At 31.8% G+C, this 20,239-nt stretch overlaps 1 protein-coding gene across 4 annotated transcripts; it reads right to left on the minus strand.

Annotated features, from left to right (window-relative positions):
• Positions 1 to 13,055: 13,055 nt before the first annotated feature.
• Positions 13,056 to 19,665, minus strand: LOC144546977 (peroxisomal membrane protein PEX14-like). 4 transcript variants are annotated; one of them, XM_078295573.1, is made up of 12 exons: positions 19,576 to 19,665; positions 18,499 to 18,677; positions 17,818 to 17,866; positions 17,581 to 17,738; positions 16,732 to 16,945; positions 15,850 to 15,975; positions 15,634 to 15,668; positions 15,129 to 15,171; positions 14,583 to 14,650; positions 14,235 to 14,279; positions 13,884 to 13,952; positions 13,056 to 13,349 (listed from the first exon to the last, which is right to left on the minus strand). In XM_078295573.1, the coding sequence occupies exons 1-12, from the start codon at positions 19,607 to 19,609 to the stop codon at positions 13,191 to 13,193; spliced, it is 1,179 nt and encodes a 392-aa protein (XP_078151699.1). In that variant the 5' UTR covers positions 19,610 to 19,665; the 3' UTR covers positions 13,056 to 13,190. The 4 variants fall into 4 exon arrangements, with proteins under 4 accessions (XP_078151699.1, XP_078151701.1, XP_078151700.1 ...); XM_078295575.1 differs by lacking the exon at positions 19,576 to 19,665 and having other exon boundaries at positions 17,581 to 17,733; positions 18,499 to 18,664; XM_078295574.1 differs by lacking the exon at positions 19,576 to 19,665 and having other exon boundaries at positions 18,458 to 18,499.
• Positions 19,666 to 20,239: the final 574 nt, after the last annotated feature.

Genomic DNA, 20,239 nt, shown 5'->3' on the forward strand with positions numbered 1-20,239 from the left:
TGAACATATTTTATAGTTATGTGATAACTTAAATAGAGATATTAATTGTTCTTAAAACTTAACTGGATTTGCATGCCATCTCTTTTAGGAAAGTATCACCAAAAAAAAATAGTGGTCTAAATGGGTAGCCTGTTATTTTAGTTAACCAAAGAAAGAAAGATATTCCAAAATTGTAAAAGAAAATCCTAATTTTTGTCAAATTTTATTTACCAACAAATAAAGTCAATGGTTTTGTTTGTTTGTGATACGAGCTGCATTCATAAGTGATACGAGCCGTGTGATATAACAGATCTGCCATCGTTTAAAATTTTATAGAAGAAAAATAAGAAAAAATGAAAATCTATATTGACTTTTACATTTTCCTTTTGATCCGTTATATGTCCGTAGGGTAGTCATTTACGTTTTTCTACAACATATTAATGTACAAAATTACTGATATGTGGGCCCTAAAACCAATCAAAACATGTCACAGTATTGAAAAATCTAGTTAAGTCTGTATCACAATTAGAGAGTCTACTTTTATTCAATTATCCGATCGGAACTGAATCGGATTCGAACTTTCATCCGGATCCGATTAATTTGAATAGGGCATGGTTTAATAAATATAACCGGTTAAATTATAGATACGATTACAAAATTAATAATTTAATATCTGATTCGGATCCGAACTGAAACCAATATTGTAATGGATAGAATATGAGTATAATTTAATTATCCGATCCATAATCGAACCCAACCCGATACCCGTATAAATACTCGATAAAATGATAATACCATCTTTTTATAATTATTTAATATAAAAATATATATTAATAACTATGAAAAAAATAATAATTTGTAGTATTTTTTAATTTTTTGAATGAAATTTAATGCTCTTTTTGCAATGTCACGTTCACCTTTTGCCTATAAATTTTTGAAGCTAATTAGTTCCTTTCTTAATATCTTTGTTTACCATATATTTGTCTTTCTGCATAGATCGTTGAAATTTATTGCTCTCTTCATTTATTGAAATAAATTGATGTTAATATTTTATTCGTGAATTTTTGGAACCATATAATGAAATGACCATCTACAATATTTTACTTTCTAAAATTATCTCACTTTTAATATTTTGGAATAGACTTTTAATTATATTATAAGAGTGATGCTTTTATGGACATAAGGACCTATTTGTAAAATGAACATATTTTTATTTTCAAAGTTCAAACAGTCGATCCGAACCGTTCATCTTGTTCTCCATATTAATATGTGCTTGGAGACCAAATTTTACATTTTTTCTAAATTTTTTTACTATTTATTAAGATTGGTACAAAATTCAATGGTCTGAATTTGATATTTTTTGTACCCATCTTAATAAATAGTAAAAAAAATCAGAAAAAAGTAAAATTTGGTCTCCAAGCACATATTAATATGGAGAACAAGATGAACAGTTCGGATCGACTGTTTGAACTTTGAAAATAAAAATATGTTCATTTTACAAATAGGTTCTTATGTCCATAGAAGCCTTTGCCATATTATAATGATATATTATGTGAAATGTTTAAGAAATTATAATTATATTTAAATATAAAGGGTTTCTCAAATACTTGTGAGTTGCTATATGTATCTGCTTCGGACCCGGCCTGAATTCGAACTAGACCCGATAATCTACAAACAAGTTATGAATGTTTCTCTACTCGGAATCGAAAAACTAGACCCGAAATATCTATAAATAGATAGATATTCATATCCAGACCCAATCTGATTTGAAACTAATAAGTATATGGATTAAAATTCGGACTCAAATATTTTTAGGGTACGGATCAAAATAGAATAGTATTCGGACCCTACACAACCCAATAGCAACTCTAATCACACTCTGTTTTCATGACTAATATACATAAGCTAAAAGTTGACATCTGAGATTAAAATCCCCATAATTGCTTCTCTTTTTAGACAATATCTTAGTAACCGATATTTCCTGCTCTAATTACTTCTTTTTTTAGACAACATTAGAAAGAAAACATTAAATTATTGCATTAGGTCGAAATTTTAAATTTCTATCTTGAGAAGGTCGGAATTTGAAATCCCTATTCGTAGAAGGTTCGAGTTTTAAAAAAATCCCTATTTTTAAATGAGGATGAGCTCTGTAGCTTCTATTTTGAAATATAAAATATCTATCTTTCAAGTTAAAATTTTTGAACTCTTTTGAGGGTCAAATTTTTATATTCCTATCCTTGCATTAGTTTTTTTTTTTTTTTTTTTTTTCAACTGAAGATGTATGTGAACAGAAATTTTATACTACGACCCTCCTAAATATTAAAATATTTTTATATTTCACTAGAGATCTAATTTATTTAAAAGTTCATATTTTGAAATAAAAAGTTGGTCTTAGTAATTTATCTTTACAAATACATAAAAGGATATAAAATTATGAATTCAGGTTCATATAGGGTCATGCGCGTCCTTCAGCAATACCTCATGATGACATATGCTTAATTTTAATTTCCACATATAAATCATTCAGTACTTTGAAAATCATAATCCTATCTCTACAGTTCTAAATCAGAAGTGGTAGTTGCGCACTTGTGCTGCATGTGTAGATAATTTAATATAAGATCACAGAAAAGTACCTAAGATGTAGGAAAGCACAAAATGACAAAAATATCATTCAAATCATCTATTCAAGTAAACAATTAACTTGAATGAATAAAAAAAATGTTCTTTCAAAACGGCTCAAAACAAGATTTCCAAGAAAGAAAGAAAAAAAAATAAAGAAATGGAAAAGAGATTAAATCCAAACTAACTTAGCTTCCAATGAAGACGGTGGGTAAAATTTGTACATCCATCAATTGCATTTTCATAAACTAAATTATAGCGGCCATTTTTTTTAATACCCCAAAAAAAAAGAAAAATATTAAAAATAACCTCTGTTTTGGATTTTTTTCATATATGCCCTGACCGCCTGGAAACGGGGCGGGCCAAAATTTTAGCAAACCGCCCATTATACGGGCGCTTCATGCCATTACCAAACCGCCCATATATTGGGCGGTCCACTTTTTTTTTTTTTTTTTTTTTTTTTTTTTTTTTTTAGTTTTTTTTTTTTTTAAACAGAAATTTTTTTTTTTTTTTTTTTTGTATTGAAATATTAGAAATATTGAATATATTTCTTTAAAAATAGATGAAATACAATATAATTTAATTTATTAGAAAGACTACAACAAATAACCCGGATCAATATTTTTCAGGCCGGATTTTTTGCGGCTGTAAGAAAACTTAATATATTTTTTTATGTGTTATTGGACAAAAATAAAAATGCTTAGATTCCGAGTAATTGATCCCGGTTCAAAAGTTACTTCTATGTAATCTAGAAAATATTATAATCCTTCTAGTACATTTAATTTATAAAAAGTTGTATCTATTTTTGAAAAAAAATAAAAACTTTAAGTTATTTAATAATTGTTATTCAAAAAAAATTCTCAAAATAGATACAACTTTTTATAAATTAAATGTACTAGAAGGATTATAATATTTTTTAGATTACATAGAAGTGACTTTTGAACCGGGATCAATAACTCGGAATCTAAGCATTTTTATTTTTGTCCAATAACACATAAAGAAATATATTAATTTTTCTTACAACCGCGAAAAATCCGACCTGAAAAATATTGATCCGGGTTATTTGTTGCAGTCTTTCTAATAAATCAAATTATATTGTATTTCATCTATTTTTAAAGAAATAAATTCAACATTTCTAATATTTCAATACCAAAAATAAAAAAATAAAGAAATTTCTGTTTAAAAAAAAAACTTAAAAAAAAAAAAATTAGAACCCAAACCGCCCAAGCATTGGGCGGTTCATTTTTTTTTTTTTTGAAAGTTTTTTTTAAACAGAAATTTTTTTATTTTTTTTATTTTTTGTATTGAAATATTAGAAATGTTGAATATATTTTTTTAAAAATAGATGAAATACAATATAATTTGATTTATTAGAAAGACTGCAACAAATAACCCGGATCAATATTTTTCAGGCCGAATTTTTCGCGGCTGTAAGAAAAATTAATATATTTCTTTATGTGTTATTGGACAAAAATAAAAATGCTTAGATTCCGAGTTATTGATCCCGGTTCAAAAGTCACTTCTATGTAATCTAAAAAATATTATAATCCTTCTAGTACATTTAATTTATAAAAAGTTGTATCTATTTTGAGAATTTTTTTTTGAATAACAATTATTAAATAACTTAAAGTTTTTATTTTTTTTCAAAAATAGATACAACTTTTTATAAATTAAATGTCCTAGAAGGATTATAATATTTTCTAGATTACATAGAAGTAACTTTTGAACCGGGATCAATTACTCGGAATCTAAGCATTTTTATTTTTGTCCAATAACACATAAAGAAATATATTAATTTTTCTTAGAGCCGCGAAAAATCCGACCTGAAAAATATTGATCCGAGTTATTTGTTGTAGTCTTTCTAATAAATTAAATTATATTGTATTTCATCTATTTTTAAAGAAATATATTCAATATTTCTAATATTTCAATACAAAAAATAAAAAAAATTCTGTTTAAAAAAAAACAAAACTTAAAAAAAAATAAAAAAAAATAAAAAAAAGTGGACCGCCCAATATGTGGGCGGTTTGGTAATGGCATGAAGCGCCCATATAATGGGCGGTTTGCTAAAATTTTGGCCCGCCCCGTTTCCAGGCGGTCAGGGCATATACGAAAAAAATCCAAAACAGAGGTTATTTTTAATATTTTTCTTTTTTTTTTGGGTATTAAAAAAAATGGCCGAAATTATAGAGTCATGCTAACACATTTCAATGCACATATACATAAAAGGTCCCATTTGTAAATATAATTTTATGGAAAGGAACAGCCAAATGCCAAATAATAACAACTGATGTTAACTGGCAGTTGTCTTAGAGCAGAATTAAATTCTAAATTACGTCTCTTGAATAGAACAAATTAACAACTAATGAAAAGTTCTATTCACACACATTAAGCATATATTTATAACACCAGCCAATGATACATGAAAAAGTACAATCCTCACATGCAAGTTTTAATTTTGGTATTAAGGCTTCAAAGTCCCAAATTTGTTATTATTTTCTATTCTACCCTTCTATATTTTCAAAACTCACAAAATTAACCCAATTTATTGTTTCTTTCTATTAAAACTTATCTTAATAAAAAAAAGTATCAATTATACCATTTATTAAAAAAAAAATTGCTTGTTTAAGAGAAATGTTCAGCTTACTAATTAATCGCATATGAGAATAAATGATTCATTTTCTTACTTGTGGAGCACACACAAGCGTATGCCTAACTACTATTGTGCATGCATCACAATTAGAGAAATGAACTATATACCCTAGAAAACCGATCAATTAGAAAACTGGACATTTAAAAAAAAAACTAAATATTTTTTTTAATAAAGATAAAATGGATACTTATAAATTCAAAATAAAATTAGACAGAAAATGCAATAACTTGTGTAGATTTTTTAGTTTTTAAATTTAAAATGATAAATATAAAATTCCCCATAAATTAGTATATTCGTTTCTTGTAATAAACTTTTTGTTTAGAGCCTAATGGGCGGCCCATTATGGGCCCAGTACCTCCTTTTCAGGGACCGCGAAAATCTAAAGCCACGTACTTGCTTTGCCCATCGCCCATTACGTTGCCAACTCAGCGCGTTGGCGAGTTGAAATTTGTGATCTGTAGTTGTTGATCTGGGGCCAGAGATTGGGAGCGTTCACCAACTCAATCTCCATGGTACAAACTACCACTTCTTTTTGTTTTTTCTAATTAAATGCCACAAACAAACGTTAATAATATTGATTTTTAATGTTTTTAAGTGTCTGATAACAATCATTATTCATTAGTCCTCAACCTAATAATTTTTTTAAGTGTAAATTTTGATGCACACATGCAAATTTTAATGCACCGAAAGAATGAAGTCGGTACCAATATATACAAATTTGTACTGATATCACACTATCACACATCATTAAAAAAAATTTGAGATGAAAATCCTCTTAGGAAAAGTAATATTGATGAAAAGTGTAAAACATGTACAAAACCAAGATCCAATTATCCATATAGAACCTGTTAAACCAAACTTTTGTCTTTCAAACAAAATCGATTTGGACAGTTTATCAAATCGCCAAAATACTAGCCAGGGAAAAAAAAACAAAAATGTCAATTGAACCCCACCACACAATGGAGTGGAGGATATTGTTGCCCTTGCACTTTAGTAAGATTTCACGGTTCAAATTTGTTGAAGGCATACGGACAACAAAGCCTCTTTGTAAACTAGGAAAAATCCATTTTAGGATAAGCACAACCTGATATCCCAAATGAAAGGAATGGATGTTAACAACAAAGGAATCCATTTCCTAAAAAAAAATTAATTAAATTCAACATGTTTCCTAATTATCTAACAAGAAAGAGATCAAATATATTCGTATGTACCCACAAAATTCCTACTTCTTAGACATTCAATTCTGGCTTCAAGATAAGATTGGCAAAAAGAACTCGTAACTCATAACCCAGCTTGAGATTGGCGATAAAAACTCGTAATTAGCTTGTTCAATTTTGACTCGATTCGTCATTAACGAGTTCAAACTTAACTCTGTTTGGCTCGTTTCTTGATTCGTTGCTATAAGAAAATGAAGCTCTTTCTCAATAACTTTAAAATTCTTTTTCGCATTTATCATATATAAGAGGATTAAACTCGTTACAAGAAGAATTTTTTTTTTTCAGCTCGTGATTCATACGTGACTCACATTATCAAATTAATGAGCAATCTTTTACCTAAATGCGATTCATAGCAAAAAAAATGAACTGTTAATTAATTGGCACAACTAAGTTTGTTTACGACCTAATTCATTCATTGAAATCCGTACTAAGATCGTACACAACCTTGAATAATCTTATTAGAAGCTAATTAATAACGATGTTTATTTGCAACATTAATGATAGCTTAGCTTGGCCCAAAAGTATTATTAATGATCTGTTTATTAGCTAAGTATTATATTATGTGAAGCAATATCCTTTGTTTAAGTCTACGAACTCCATCATGGGCCCTTTTGAAAAATGCACATCAGCCACAAGCAGGAGGAATGAAATCTGCTCCTTTTCTTGAGAAAAGGAGGACCCTCCTATTCTCCAATCTGAACCGTTTAAAATCGATCAAACGGCTTCAATTACATCTGATTTATTTATGCTTTGAGATTCGTGTCATGTTAAAAAGAAATTGAAGCCGTTTGATCAATGTTGAACGGTTCGGATTGGAGAATAGGAGGGTCCTCCTTTTCTCAAGAAAAGAAGCAGATTGGCTTCCACAAGCAGGAGTGCAGGACAGACCAAAAAGAAAAAGGACAAGGAAAAGGAAAGAAAAACATCCTTCAACTTAAACTATTCATTTGGGTTAAGATTCGTACATGGTTTTCATCTGACGATCCAGATTCGATTCCTTTTCTATTTTAGAAAGGCAGAGGTGCGGTGTCTTCGGGCTCTAAATTTGAAATAATATCCAGCAACCAAGCACACATCCAAAATAATAGAACTAGAGAAAATAAAAGATAAGCAAAAAATTCACGAGATCAAGGCACTTAAGTCGTCTTCAATGGTCATCCAATTACTTGCACACCAAGTTGAAGAAAAGAAGTACATCCTTTTCCACTACAAAAATGTCTAAATCGTACCATTATATAAATAAAGTACTTCAACAAGAAGAAAATAAAGAAGGTACCATAATTTAGAGGAGGCTTCAAATGCCTCCATTTTTTGTGCCTCCATCATGTCTCTATTTTTAAAATCTTTAATAACTCAAAATTTAAAACTTAAAAGTCAAAATAAGCCGTTAGATGTGATCTATATTATTTTCTCTATGTACTCATAAAAAATTATTACATTTCAATTTTGTTTTTGTATAAATCAATAAGTTGAAAAATCAACGTCTAGAAATTATCCACATTAGTACATTTTTTACAAGTTCTTGATAACAACCAAAACAAATTTGAAATGTCATAATTTTTTACATGTGCATAGATAAAATGATGTAGATCATATCCAACGGTTTTATTTTAACTTCTAAGTTTTAAATTTTGAGTTATTAAAGTTATTAAAAATGGAGGCATTTGAACCCTCTTCTTATCATAACACATCAAAGAGGTAATTAAGTTAGAAATATTAATCTTTCCTAAAGAATGTAAGGTTGTTCATCCCAAAATTTGGAACCTATAATACCAACATGATCAACTATCACTAATTACGGAGATATTGTTTAAGAAAAAAAAAGTTTATTTTAAAAACAGGGAGAAAGGACAGGTACAAAAAGACATTTTCAGTTTTATCGGACTTGTTTTCTCAATTTGCAACGACATATTAGCAGGTAAAGAAAAATCAATAGACTCAAACAATCACAGTCATCAGAGGCGGACTCATGATTTTCGTTAGGGGGACAAAAAAATATCAAATCGGGTTTAAATAACTTATCAGATTTAAACTTATTAACTAATTAGGTACTTGATAAAAAAAATGTTTTGACTTATATTTTTCAATACCCTAACTTATAATTTCTGATCCTATAACTTATAATTAATACTACCAATCATAATTCAAAAAATTTATTTTGATTTTAACACTAAATTTAACCCGAATTACAAATTAAACATTCAGAGGGGAGCAAAAAAAATTTCAGGAAGAGACAAAGTCGATCGATACCAATAGATCACCACTAAAATTCAAAATTCAGGAGGAGAGCGCTACAATAGATCCGCCCCAGACAATCACTGAGATAATTATAAAATATCATAAAAAGGTTGAAAAAGATGCATAACGACGATAAGAGGAAACTATTGATCAAAAGTTAAGAATACCGTATTTCAAAAGACGCACGAGTAGGGGTGAAAACGGAGCCGGATTATCCGGCGGATATCCGCTCCGTATCCGGATATAATCCGAATCCGGATAATCCGGATTCGGATAATTCCCGGATACGGATTCGGATAATTTTCAGAAATCCATAAAAGATCCGGATACGGATTCGGATACGGAGTCCTAAACGGAGCGGATATCCGGATTATCCGGATTCGGATAGTTTGGCCAAACCCATATAAAAGAGAAATAAATTTTTGCTATAGGTGGGATTTGAACCCATGTCCTCCCATCTCAATGCTTAAGATTAAGCTTCAAACCACTACACCACAACATCTTTTGTTACCATACACTTATTTTATATATATATATTATATGAATAGATTATCTTTCATCTCTTATAAGTTCATTAATATTTATATTTAATGTTTTAATTAATATTTGTATTTTAGAAGTTCATATATCTTAATTATCCGACCATTATTCGTTTTATATCCGTATTCGAATCCGTATCCGTGGACTATCCGTTCCGTATCCGTATCCGTTTAAGGCGGATTTGGTTTTGAATTTTGATATCCGTTTACTATCCGTATCCGTATTCGTATCCGCTCATTATCCGATGGATGCGGATATGGTATTAGCATTATCCGCTCCGTATCCGCTCCGTTTTCACCCCTACGCATGAGTGCCTTGAAAGTATAGACAATAAAACTAATAAATTTGGAGTTAAGAAATTCAAAATTAATTGTGATGCTAATAATATCAGTACCTTTGTACATGACTGAGCTTTCTTTTTTTCTTTTTTTTTTCAGACTTAACCAACATCCAAAAGCACGTTTTGTCCTAATTGTTTGTGACCTACATGCCCAAAAATGTTTCATAACATATCTCCAGAGTTTTAACTAAATTAATTCTGCGGAAAGTTCTTGAATGCTCTTTCAAAAGCTCAAACTATCACACATGCCACCCGTGAGAATACTACAAGCACAGCATGTTGATTTTATCAAATTGAGGATATCTTTTTGGCTTTATTGATATATTTGTTATTTTACAATATATACAACCGCTATTTATATAATGGAAGCTCATAGTAGTACCTGTGCTACAGTATCTGCATTGTACCTGCAGGGGATCACCAAAAATTAAATGTGAAAAATAAACTTTTTGTGGAGATCGCAAAAACTTCACAATTCGATTTTTTTTTTTCCTAAAGTATTAATATTTATGCACGGAAGTATTTATAGCTATGATGTGAACAATTATTTATTGTGCGGGTACTGTAGCGCGAAGATAATAGTACCCACATCACTGTACCCGTGGGGGGACCACCAAAAATTAAATGCAGAAAAATTACTTCCTGCAGGGACTGCAAAATCTCCACAATTTTAATTTTTTTCCATATTATTAATATCTACGTAATATTTTCTTTCAAATGAGATCCATGATGACATACTTTCAGACTCGTCGTCACGCAAGTATTTATACCTCGCCGTACAAGTATTTATAATTAATATCTAAGTATTGAAAGTAGTTATTCTTATACATTGAAGTATTTATACGTATGAGGTCAACTATTTTTGTTAGAGGTAGAGGTTTAATAAAACCCGGGTCGGGTATACCCGACCATACCCGCCCGTGCCCGCCGCCCGGGGTACCCGTGCCCGAGCTCGGGTATGGGTCGGGTACTCGGGTACGCGGGTACAGGCATAAACCGGACCGGACCCATTTTTTTGGACCAATACCCGACCATACCCTACCCGAATTTACCCGTACCCGTACCCGATACCCGAGTACTGTTCATCCAAATTCAAAATTCAAAAATTCTATTTTTCCCTCCAAAAAAAAAACAGAAAAAACCAACAAAAAACCAGAAAAAAAAACCACCAAAAAACCAGAAAAAAAAAACAGCAAAAAAAAAACAACAACAAAAAAAAAACAGCAAACAAAAAACCAACAAAAAAACCAAAAAAAAAACAGCAAAAAAAAAAAAAAAAAAAAAACCCATACCCGCCCTACCCGTACCCGCCTTACCCGTCAAGGGTACACGGGTAAGGGTATAGGACGGGTAGGGCTGCTAATAATTAAGATTCGGCTCAAACTCGACTCGGCTCGTCAATTGTAGTCCAATGATTCGGCTCTTGACTCGGCTCATTTTTGAAAGAAAAAGTTCGGCTCGACTCGACTCATGAAAGAAAAAACTCGACTCGACTCGGCTCATAAAAAAAAAAGCTCGACTCGGCTCACAAACTCGCGAGCCGGCTCATGAGCCGACTCATATTTTTAATACATGTATATCTCCATTTGCTATGAGTCCTACCTTCATGCTGATGTTTAATTAATTTACATGTAGAAACGAATTTTTTCAAATTTGTAATACATGTATATCTTCATTTGCCATGAGGCCTACTTTCAAATTATTTCAGATTTCAAATTTTGTCAGATTTCAAATTTTGTCAGATTTCAAATTTTTTTCAGATTTCAAATTTCAATTTTTTTTCAATTTTCAAATTTTTTTCAAATTTCAAAATTTTCAGATTTCAAAATTTTTCAGATTTCAAATTTTTTTCAGATTTCAAATTTTTTTCAGATTTCAAATTTTTCAGATTTCAAATTTTTTTCAGATTTCAAAATTTTCAGATTTCAAATTTTTTCAGATTTCAAATTTTTCAGATTTCAAATTTTTTCAGATTTCAAATTTTTCAGATTTCAAATTTTTTCAGATTTCAAATTTTTCAGATTTCAAATTTTTTCAGATTTCAAATTTTTCAGATTTCAAATTTTTTCAGATTTCAAAATTTTCAGATTTCAAATTTTTTCATATTTCAAACTTTTCAGTCCAAATTTTTTCAGATTTCAAATTTTTTTCAGATTTCAAATTTTTATAGATTTCAAAATTTTCAGATTTCAAATTTTTTCAGATTTCAAATTTTTCAGATTTCAAATTTTTTCAGATTTCAAATTTTTCAGATTTCAAAATTTTTCAGATTTCAAATTTTTTCATATTTCAATTTTTTTTCAGATTTCAAATTTTTTCTTTTTCAAATTTCGAAGTTTTCAACATGTAATATGAGCCGGCATTTTGAAATTATTTTAAAAAAATAATATTTATTTCAAATTTCTTTAAAAAATAATCAAAGTTTTTCAACATGTAATTTAAAGTCACAAGAATATCTCTATCCCACTTCAATCATTTCTTTAAAATAATTAAATGATTATTTTTTTAACATGTAATATGAGCCGACTCGCGAGCTCGCGAGTCGAGCCAAGTGTTTACATGAGTCGAGCCGAGCCGAGCTTTTTTCTTTCAAAAGTGAGCCGAGTCGAGTTAGGGCATTTTTTAGTTTCGAGTCCGATTCATTATGAAATATTGAGCCGCTCAACTCATTGATTTGCGAGCCGGCTCGACTCATTAGCAACCCTAAGGACGGGTAGGGTATGGTTTTTGAAAATTATACCCGTACCCGAGACATATCCGTACCCGTCTCGGGTATACCCGGGGTACCCGTACCCGCCCGAGTATAAATACTCTAATTAGAGGAAGGCTGATACAGGAATGATTGGAGAACTCCAAAAAGGATAATCATAACAAGTCACGCATCAAAGTATTAATATTTTTTCAAGTGTTAATATATTCTAAGTATTTATAACTATGAAAGTATATATATCTAAGTATTTTTTACATATGACACTAAAAATATTTTATAACTACGAAGATATACACATGACACTAAAAATATTAATATTTAAGTACTAAAAGTATTTATATCCATGCATTGAAATATTTATTCCTATGAAGGTAACTATTTTTGTTAGAAAAAGATTGATACGAGAACGAGTGCGGGTATTGTAAAAAAAAACTATATAATTAATGGGGATCATAAAGAAATGATGCTGCTGAAATTTTAGAATAATAATTAGTGAGGACTATAATATATTATTTCTCTAAGTACAGGTATTACTATAACACAACACTGTAGCACAGGTACTAAAATAATTATTCTTATATAATTATAAGTGTAATTTAGCCATTGGAGTCGAAGCCGCGATAACAGGAAAAACAAAATGCATTCCTAATTATCTCATTTCTTGCATGAACCCGTTCATGTATCTTTCTGTACACTGGTCCTCTATTTGATTTCACAACAAACAGAATGCTCCCCTTTCAAAAAAATAAACAAAACTAATAACTTCCAAAAGTACCCATATATTTTTTTTCTCGACTGGTTCTTGCTATTACACAGTAACTTATTTTACACCCATTTTCCTTCATTTTTAAATTACATAAAATAAAATCCTCAAAATAAAATAAAAAAACATTTTCAAACTTCATATGTGACCCCACTGGAACTCGCGTCTGAATTAACCAAGTTAGATACTTTCCCTAGATGATCTGAGCCAGGTTGCGAGATATCACCTATGATAGGCTGCAACTGAGGTGCAGCCAACATTTCCTGCTGTTGATTATTTGTCTCCCAGGGCTGTTTAATGAAAAATAAAAACAAAAAATAGGTAAATTACATTAATTGCATGATGTGATGCAATATGATAGCAACGAATTAAAAGATAGATTCCAATTTTTGTGAGGATCAAATATTTTTTCCAACAAAAGGGCATGATTCCAAAGACATACCCATTTAATTTTATGGGTTAGACTTAATATTGTTCAAAGTATGACCTCGACATTACTCTATAATGGATAGGTTATGATTTTAGTCTACATGGAACTAGCCTGATACCCATTATATTGCCTATGCATATTGCATATGAGATGGGTACATATAATTCTAAAAAATGAACACCCCTGGTAATTCTGGAAAATTAAATACAATGTGAACTGCTTTGTCATGCAATCTTAAGAAAAGTTTTTTGAATATCTAATTTCAAACTTTCTACTTGTATGAATCAACCCAGATATACAATTGAACGTTTCCAAAGTGCTGGATCATGCAATCTTTAGTTTGTACCAACGAAATAAAAACATAGTTGATCAGAGATAGTTGTTTTGTTCTCACCTTGGGTCTTGGTGCCATGCGTGGTTTTGGTATTGGCCGGTTTGGGTCAGGTGGCATGTCATTTATATCCTGTAATAGCAACAGTAGAAAAATATCAATCATATAAAGGAAACAAATAGAAATTATCTGTGATCTCGGTAACCTAGTAGATGAAACCAACCAAATGCCAACTCAAAATTTCATTTTTTATTATACCAGTTGGACGGTAACATATGTTCAGGTTTACCAGGTGCTTGCTAATTCTGTATGAATGATAGTTATCACAAGTTCACATGTTAGGGTTACAACTGACCTGACATATTCGGGTTGAATTAAGGTGCTTAACAATGGGTCAAGCAAATATTTACATACCTTGATATTTGGAGGTCTCTCTCCTCTTTGTATCATTTCCATTATCTGAAAAAGGAAGTAAAACCCACTATTATTCTACTTCTGATACTTCTTTGGAAAAAAAGCAATATATTCCTTCTCTGACTCCTGATGTTCATGCTTATTCAAATGGCGTTACGATTCAGAATATCATCATAAAATATCAGTACCACCTGTGAATCTAAACCTTCTCAGATCTTTTAAAATTTTCATTTTCATAATTTATGATGCTATTTTCAAACATGTAATGCAAATCAATAGTTTTATAATAGTAGTTGTCAATGACAACATTAACAAGATTACTATCCATAGTGATGATAATATCAGTACCTCCATATATGACTTGGGGTGAGGTGGCATAGTTGACTCGGCAGGTGTTGGCTTAGCAGGTTGCAGTACTGCATAAATCAAATGTCAAATTATACTTTGTTTCAAAGATGCAGAGGATTCAAATGCCTCCATTTATTGTGCCTCCATCGTGTCGTGCCTTTATTCTTTTAAGTTCTTTAACAATTTTAAATCTAAAACTCAAATTTTCAAAATAAAATCGTAAAATTTGATCCATATCACCTTTTGACAAGATTTGCAGCATTTTGGCTTTCTTTTGATGGTTACAGAGAGGTTTATAAAATTCTACTGATATGGGAATCTTTTATGTGCAAGAAGAGAAGATTATGTAAATCATACCTAGCAGTTCTATTATTCTCTGAGTTTTAATCATAAAAAATTCATTGAACTAATAGAAAGGGGCACAATGTGTGTGTGTGTGTGTGGTGGTGATGGGTGGGTGGGGGGGGGGGGGGGGGGTGGGGGTTACTGGAATCCAGTTATTCTAGGATATTCATGAAAAATAAAGTTAAAATACTCAATACTCACCTGATTGAGCTTCTCGGTTAGTTGTGCCACTTATTTGCTGGCGCTAAGAAAAGAGGAAAATAAAAGTTTAGATCTAACTTGAAGGTAAACAGGTACAGAGATTCATCAAATATTAGACCACTGCGTACTATTTTATTGATCATCAAAAACCAAACAAGGTTCCTTGAAATAATTATGCTAACTTTTTCATTACAATATATCAGAAGAATAACAAGCACATAATCTGGTAGGTTTTTATTGAGGTACTCACAATTGAAGACAAATAACCAAAATACTACCTGAAGTTGATACAATTATGAACAAGGTATATATTGTATATACAATAATGACATAGCATTAATATGTAACAAAAATATATATCACACGGACAGTTCTAGGCAAATTCCCCCCCGCTTGTGCATATTGGCAGCATATTTTCCCCTTCAAAGTATGATGGTAACATCAGAGCTGGAAGTAAATTTATATTTGGAAAAGAAACAAAAAAAATGAATGAGAGGTACTCTACCCTAGATTGAAAGCTCGAAGTCGGTATACTTGTGCCTGGAGAACAGGGGGAGAAAAATAGAGCAAGTCAAGAGCATTACCAGGTAAAGAGAAAAACAAAAGAATGGAAACAACAACCAACCATCTGTACCAGACTACTGCATACCTACATGGTACAAAGAATGCATCCAGTTATTTGGCAACATTTTTTTTTTATTGAAATTATTTGGCAACATACCCCTTTCAGTCCGTAACTTATCGACATGTCGTTGAACTTTTATCTTGCGAAGAGATTTTCCTATCAGTTCCATCTCTTCAAGCTTTGCATCAATCCTGTCAATCACCACCTCCATATGCTTCTTATCTGCACTAAAATGTAGTTTGTAAACAGCACTCAATATAGATATATATATTTTTTTCTGTAGCACTTATAATACCCTTGAGTAATTTGCCTATGACATCCAAGTGAACAAAATAATGTCAGATCAAGTTAAAAATAACTAAATTAACCCCAGATATTAAAAACTATAGAAATTTAATTCGTGGGGATAATGCTATTTCAAATGACAAGATGTGTTGGGTGTTTTAGCAAACAGAGGGGAACACCTGTTGTTCTAACAAAAGAACCTGTACTCCATAAAGAGATAAAAGAAGAGTGAGGCTATGGTATTATGCATAGCGTAGATTGGTCCATACTATGGATCAATATGTTTGTTTTCGAATTCCAAACAATCGATCTGAGCCATTCAACATGATCTCCATATGAAAATGTACTTGCAGACTAAATTTTACATTTTTTAGAATTTTATTTACTATATTTTTATATAGGTAGAAATCAATACTTTTGAATGGTCTAGAATCTTTAGATCGAGTGTTAACCTATCTAAAAGAATAGTAAAGAAATTCCAAAAATATGCAAAATTTGATCTACAAGTACATTTTCAATTGAAGATCATGTTAAACGGTTCGATATTCTGTTTGGACTTCAAAAATAGAGATATTGATCCATAGTACGAACCAATATGCACTTGCATAGTAACATAGCCTCACTCATATAAGAATTGACCAAAAGGTGACCTTCTTTTTTAGCGTTGAGCAGTTCTTGGCTAGCTCTGGCCACCTTCTTTTTTAGCGTTGAGCAGTTCTTGGCTAGCTCTGGCCACCTCAAGTGCAGCCAAGGTAGCAGCTTTGGCCGCCTCTGTTGCTTCTCTAGCTGAATTTGATTTTGTTGCTTCTCTAGCTGAGTTTGATTTTGATTTATCATTTGCATTTAAATCCCCATCTTCATCTACAACTTTCCTAATCCAGGCTTTTAATCTAGGAATTACCGCTTTCTGTGAAGTTGATAAAATATGGCAACCAATTACTCATTTGAAAAACCTAGCAATGCCCACACTGAACATATGAATTGCATATACATGTTTGAAAGGGGTGTATGGTATTTTCTACAAAACAGGAAAGCAAAGGTGCGATCGCATCAGTGATGCCCCTTTATTTCAAGCAGGGACTTGCACATGCATTGATGCTATTTTAATATCCTTCTTATTACTGCCATTTTGCTAACTTTCTTCCATAATGCTTATGGGGCTTGATATTCATAATTTACATGGTAAGATACCTAGTTTGCCTAAAGTATCATCTTCAAGAAACAGCTAAACTAAATAGGGCTTGAATGGCATATGCTTTTCTAATTGAACTCCTCAAGCATCAATTTTGCTTTAAATGCTTAGCTCTCAACAGAAAGTTATGAATTTCATTAAGGTAAGGATTACAAGCTTCCATACTCAACTGCACAAAAAAGATTTTTTATCGGAAAGGGGTCTACGAAAAATTATGGGAAAACATCAACGGTTGCTGGCTTATTTGTCAAAGAAAAATCCAGTACATCATAATAAATTAATTGATCGGTTGAATATTCTAGAGCCACAAACTTGTTAATTTCATCGTTTGAATTTTAAATATGTAGTACCTTATAGAGTACAGCCGCTCCAGCTCCTGCAGAAGCAAGTATAGTAATAGCACCTAAAGCATGGTACAAGTTAAACCTAGGCTGCTGCAAGCTTGGATTTGTTGAAGCAATAGCAGTTGTGGTTTGAGCACTGGAAGGAACAGCAGGAGTCCCCTGTCCTGGATAAAAATTGACAGCATATTATAAGAAAGTTGAGCAGATTATCAAAGGGGGCATTCTTGGAAATAAAAAATTTACCGTTGTTTGTATTAGTAGCTGATGCAGGTGTTGCATTTGGTGGTGGATCCTGTAATTTAAACAACAGCTTAGTGTGAGAACTGTAAAAATAAAAAGGGCATGCATCCCACTATAGCCTTCCAAGACCCTGAAATAAACTGAAATTCACCGAAAGGACATGAAACATGGGTTTTGCTTTCCATTTTCTATAAAGAAAGTTCAAAGTGGGTCCCTTGCTCCCTCTCTTTCATCAAGCGAGGCAGGAAGTAGTGTATTTTAGGAAAATTGTGAAAATAAACAACAACAGCAGCAGCAGCAAAGCCTTTAGTCCCAAACAAGTTAGGGTAGGCTAGAAATGAAACCCAAACCGTAGTCACAAAACCAAGGTTGAGGGTTTTATTTCCATAAATAAATGAACGTCGAAAAGGTGTAACGGACATTTCTGGTCCATTTTACCCTAAATGTACAATCAAGCCCGACTAAGCTTTAATTATGCTTAAAGCCCTAAATCCATCCAAATTTGCTTTGATAAGGCCTAAAATCGTGCCTGATTCTCAAAACCAAAATCCTCAATCATCCTAATTTTCACTCTCACAAATCCCCCAAAACCCAATCCAAGAAAAATAATAATAGATAAAGTGCAAGAAACAAAATTTGGTACCGCAATCCAGGTACCCACATGCATCATAGCTTAATTCTTACAGGTACACGATGGAACGCTTCATCAATCTCCTCCTTGGTGAGACCTTTCTTCTCAAGAAAGGAACGTCGGTATACAACTGGAGAGTCCCTTACTTTAGGATGTTGCAAGAAAGTAACAGCATTTCGTATCTGCTCCTCTCTCATTGGTTCAGAGGCCGTTAGCATATTTTCATTTTCCCCTGGACATTGCACGAAGAAGCAATTAACTTACCAGAAATTATACTTCTTATGTATAAGTATTAGTGTAAGGAAAATGTATCCTTGTCAATTAAGATGAGCACATTTCAGATGTTGCGACACATGGACCACTTGAGAATCAATTTGATATGAAAGTTTTTGGTGGCAAACTATTAATTTTTTCTCTTCCATTAGCCTTGGTTTCACCACGTAGGGTTCTATTAACCAATAAACCCTGTGAATCTCATGGATCTACTGCAACTATCAGAAATTTCTGGAAGAACTAGCATATATGATAAAGTTTCTCGTATAATTTGCAAAGGGGTAATGATTTCTCTCTCCCAGGAAAAATCACATAGATTTCATCCAGTAAAGGGTTCCCTCTTTTTTCACTTCAGAGAGGGCGAACCCTATACATTTGAAGAGTAAACCTTGGGAAAATTTAAAGCAAGAAAAGGGTAAATCCTGTACTAGATGGAAAAAAAAGGAAATTTTTTGGTGGTAAGCACCTCTCTTTGCAAATTATTTCTTTCTTTTTGTTCCTGTTTATCCTTTTCTCTTCAATTCTTCTTTTGAAACTTTCACCTAGTATTATCCAGTATGCTTCATCTGATATCATTCAGGTTAAACCTCAGCTAAAAGTTTTATCACCTCATACCCAAATTCCCACTGCAATTTCAGTTATCCTTCAGACACATACATGTGGAACCCACCAAACAGTACAATATCAGTTTAGATTTCTCCGCAAGTAGTAAGCTGAGAAGTAAAGATCAATCTGAACAGTACGAAATTACATCAAGGAATTCGCAAGCTGGTGTAAACAGCATAATTCCACTCGGTAAGAACAGCAAAAAAAAAAAAAAAAAAGTAAAGAGCAAGTGATTAGTAGCAATCAAATACCTTCAGTTTGAGATTCATCGATCGGATTAGCCATCGCACTATTTCAGCTTCGCGCTTGGAGAACAAAATTGATGGCAATTAAAAGGGCAAAAAAGATGTCATGCTTGCTATATATCAGACGAATTCAAGTCACCTAAGGTAACATAATATAAATGTTTAGATTCGAACCGTTCGATCAGAATCTGCACGAATTTTAAAGGAATCCCTTGCATTCCTATTGGCTCGGATTCTAATCGAACGGTCTGTATTTAAATATAAATATTCTGTTACCTCAGTGGTTTGGACTCATATCGGACCGGGCCGGGCCCTATTGGATCAGGAATTCGTAAATTATTGGATTGCATAAAAAACAAAGCAAAAAAATAGCATTATTCGAAGAGCCTATAATTAGTTGGTCTTGACAAGCATTAGTTTATAATTAGAAGGGATTATTTTTCATGGATGCACATATTTGAAAGGATGGTTCAATGTAGAAACCGCCTGGTGGTAAACTGGTAATATAGCTCGTTTCTCAGTTTCTCTGTAAAAACAAGGGGCGTGCAAGAAAATAGTCAAATGTTGAGAATACAAAAACTATTCTGAAATTATGCTGAAGATAATAGTCAAATGCAAACATAAATATCTCCACAAATCTTCCACTCACAGCTTAGCTTCTTCTTGGGTA

This window comes from Carex rostrata, chromosome 30 (assembly GCF_964058835.1).
Source record: "Carex rostrata chromosome 30, lpCarRost1.2, whole genome shotgun sequence".
NCBI classification, from domain to species: domain Eukaryota; kingdom Viridiplantae; phylum Streptophyta; class Magnoliopsida; order Poales; family Cyperaceae; genus Carex; species Carex rostrata.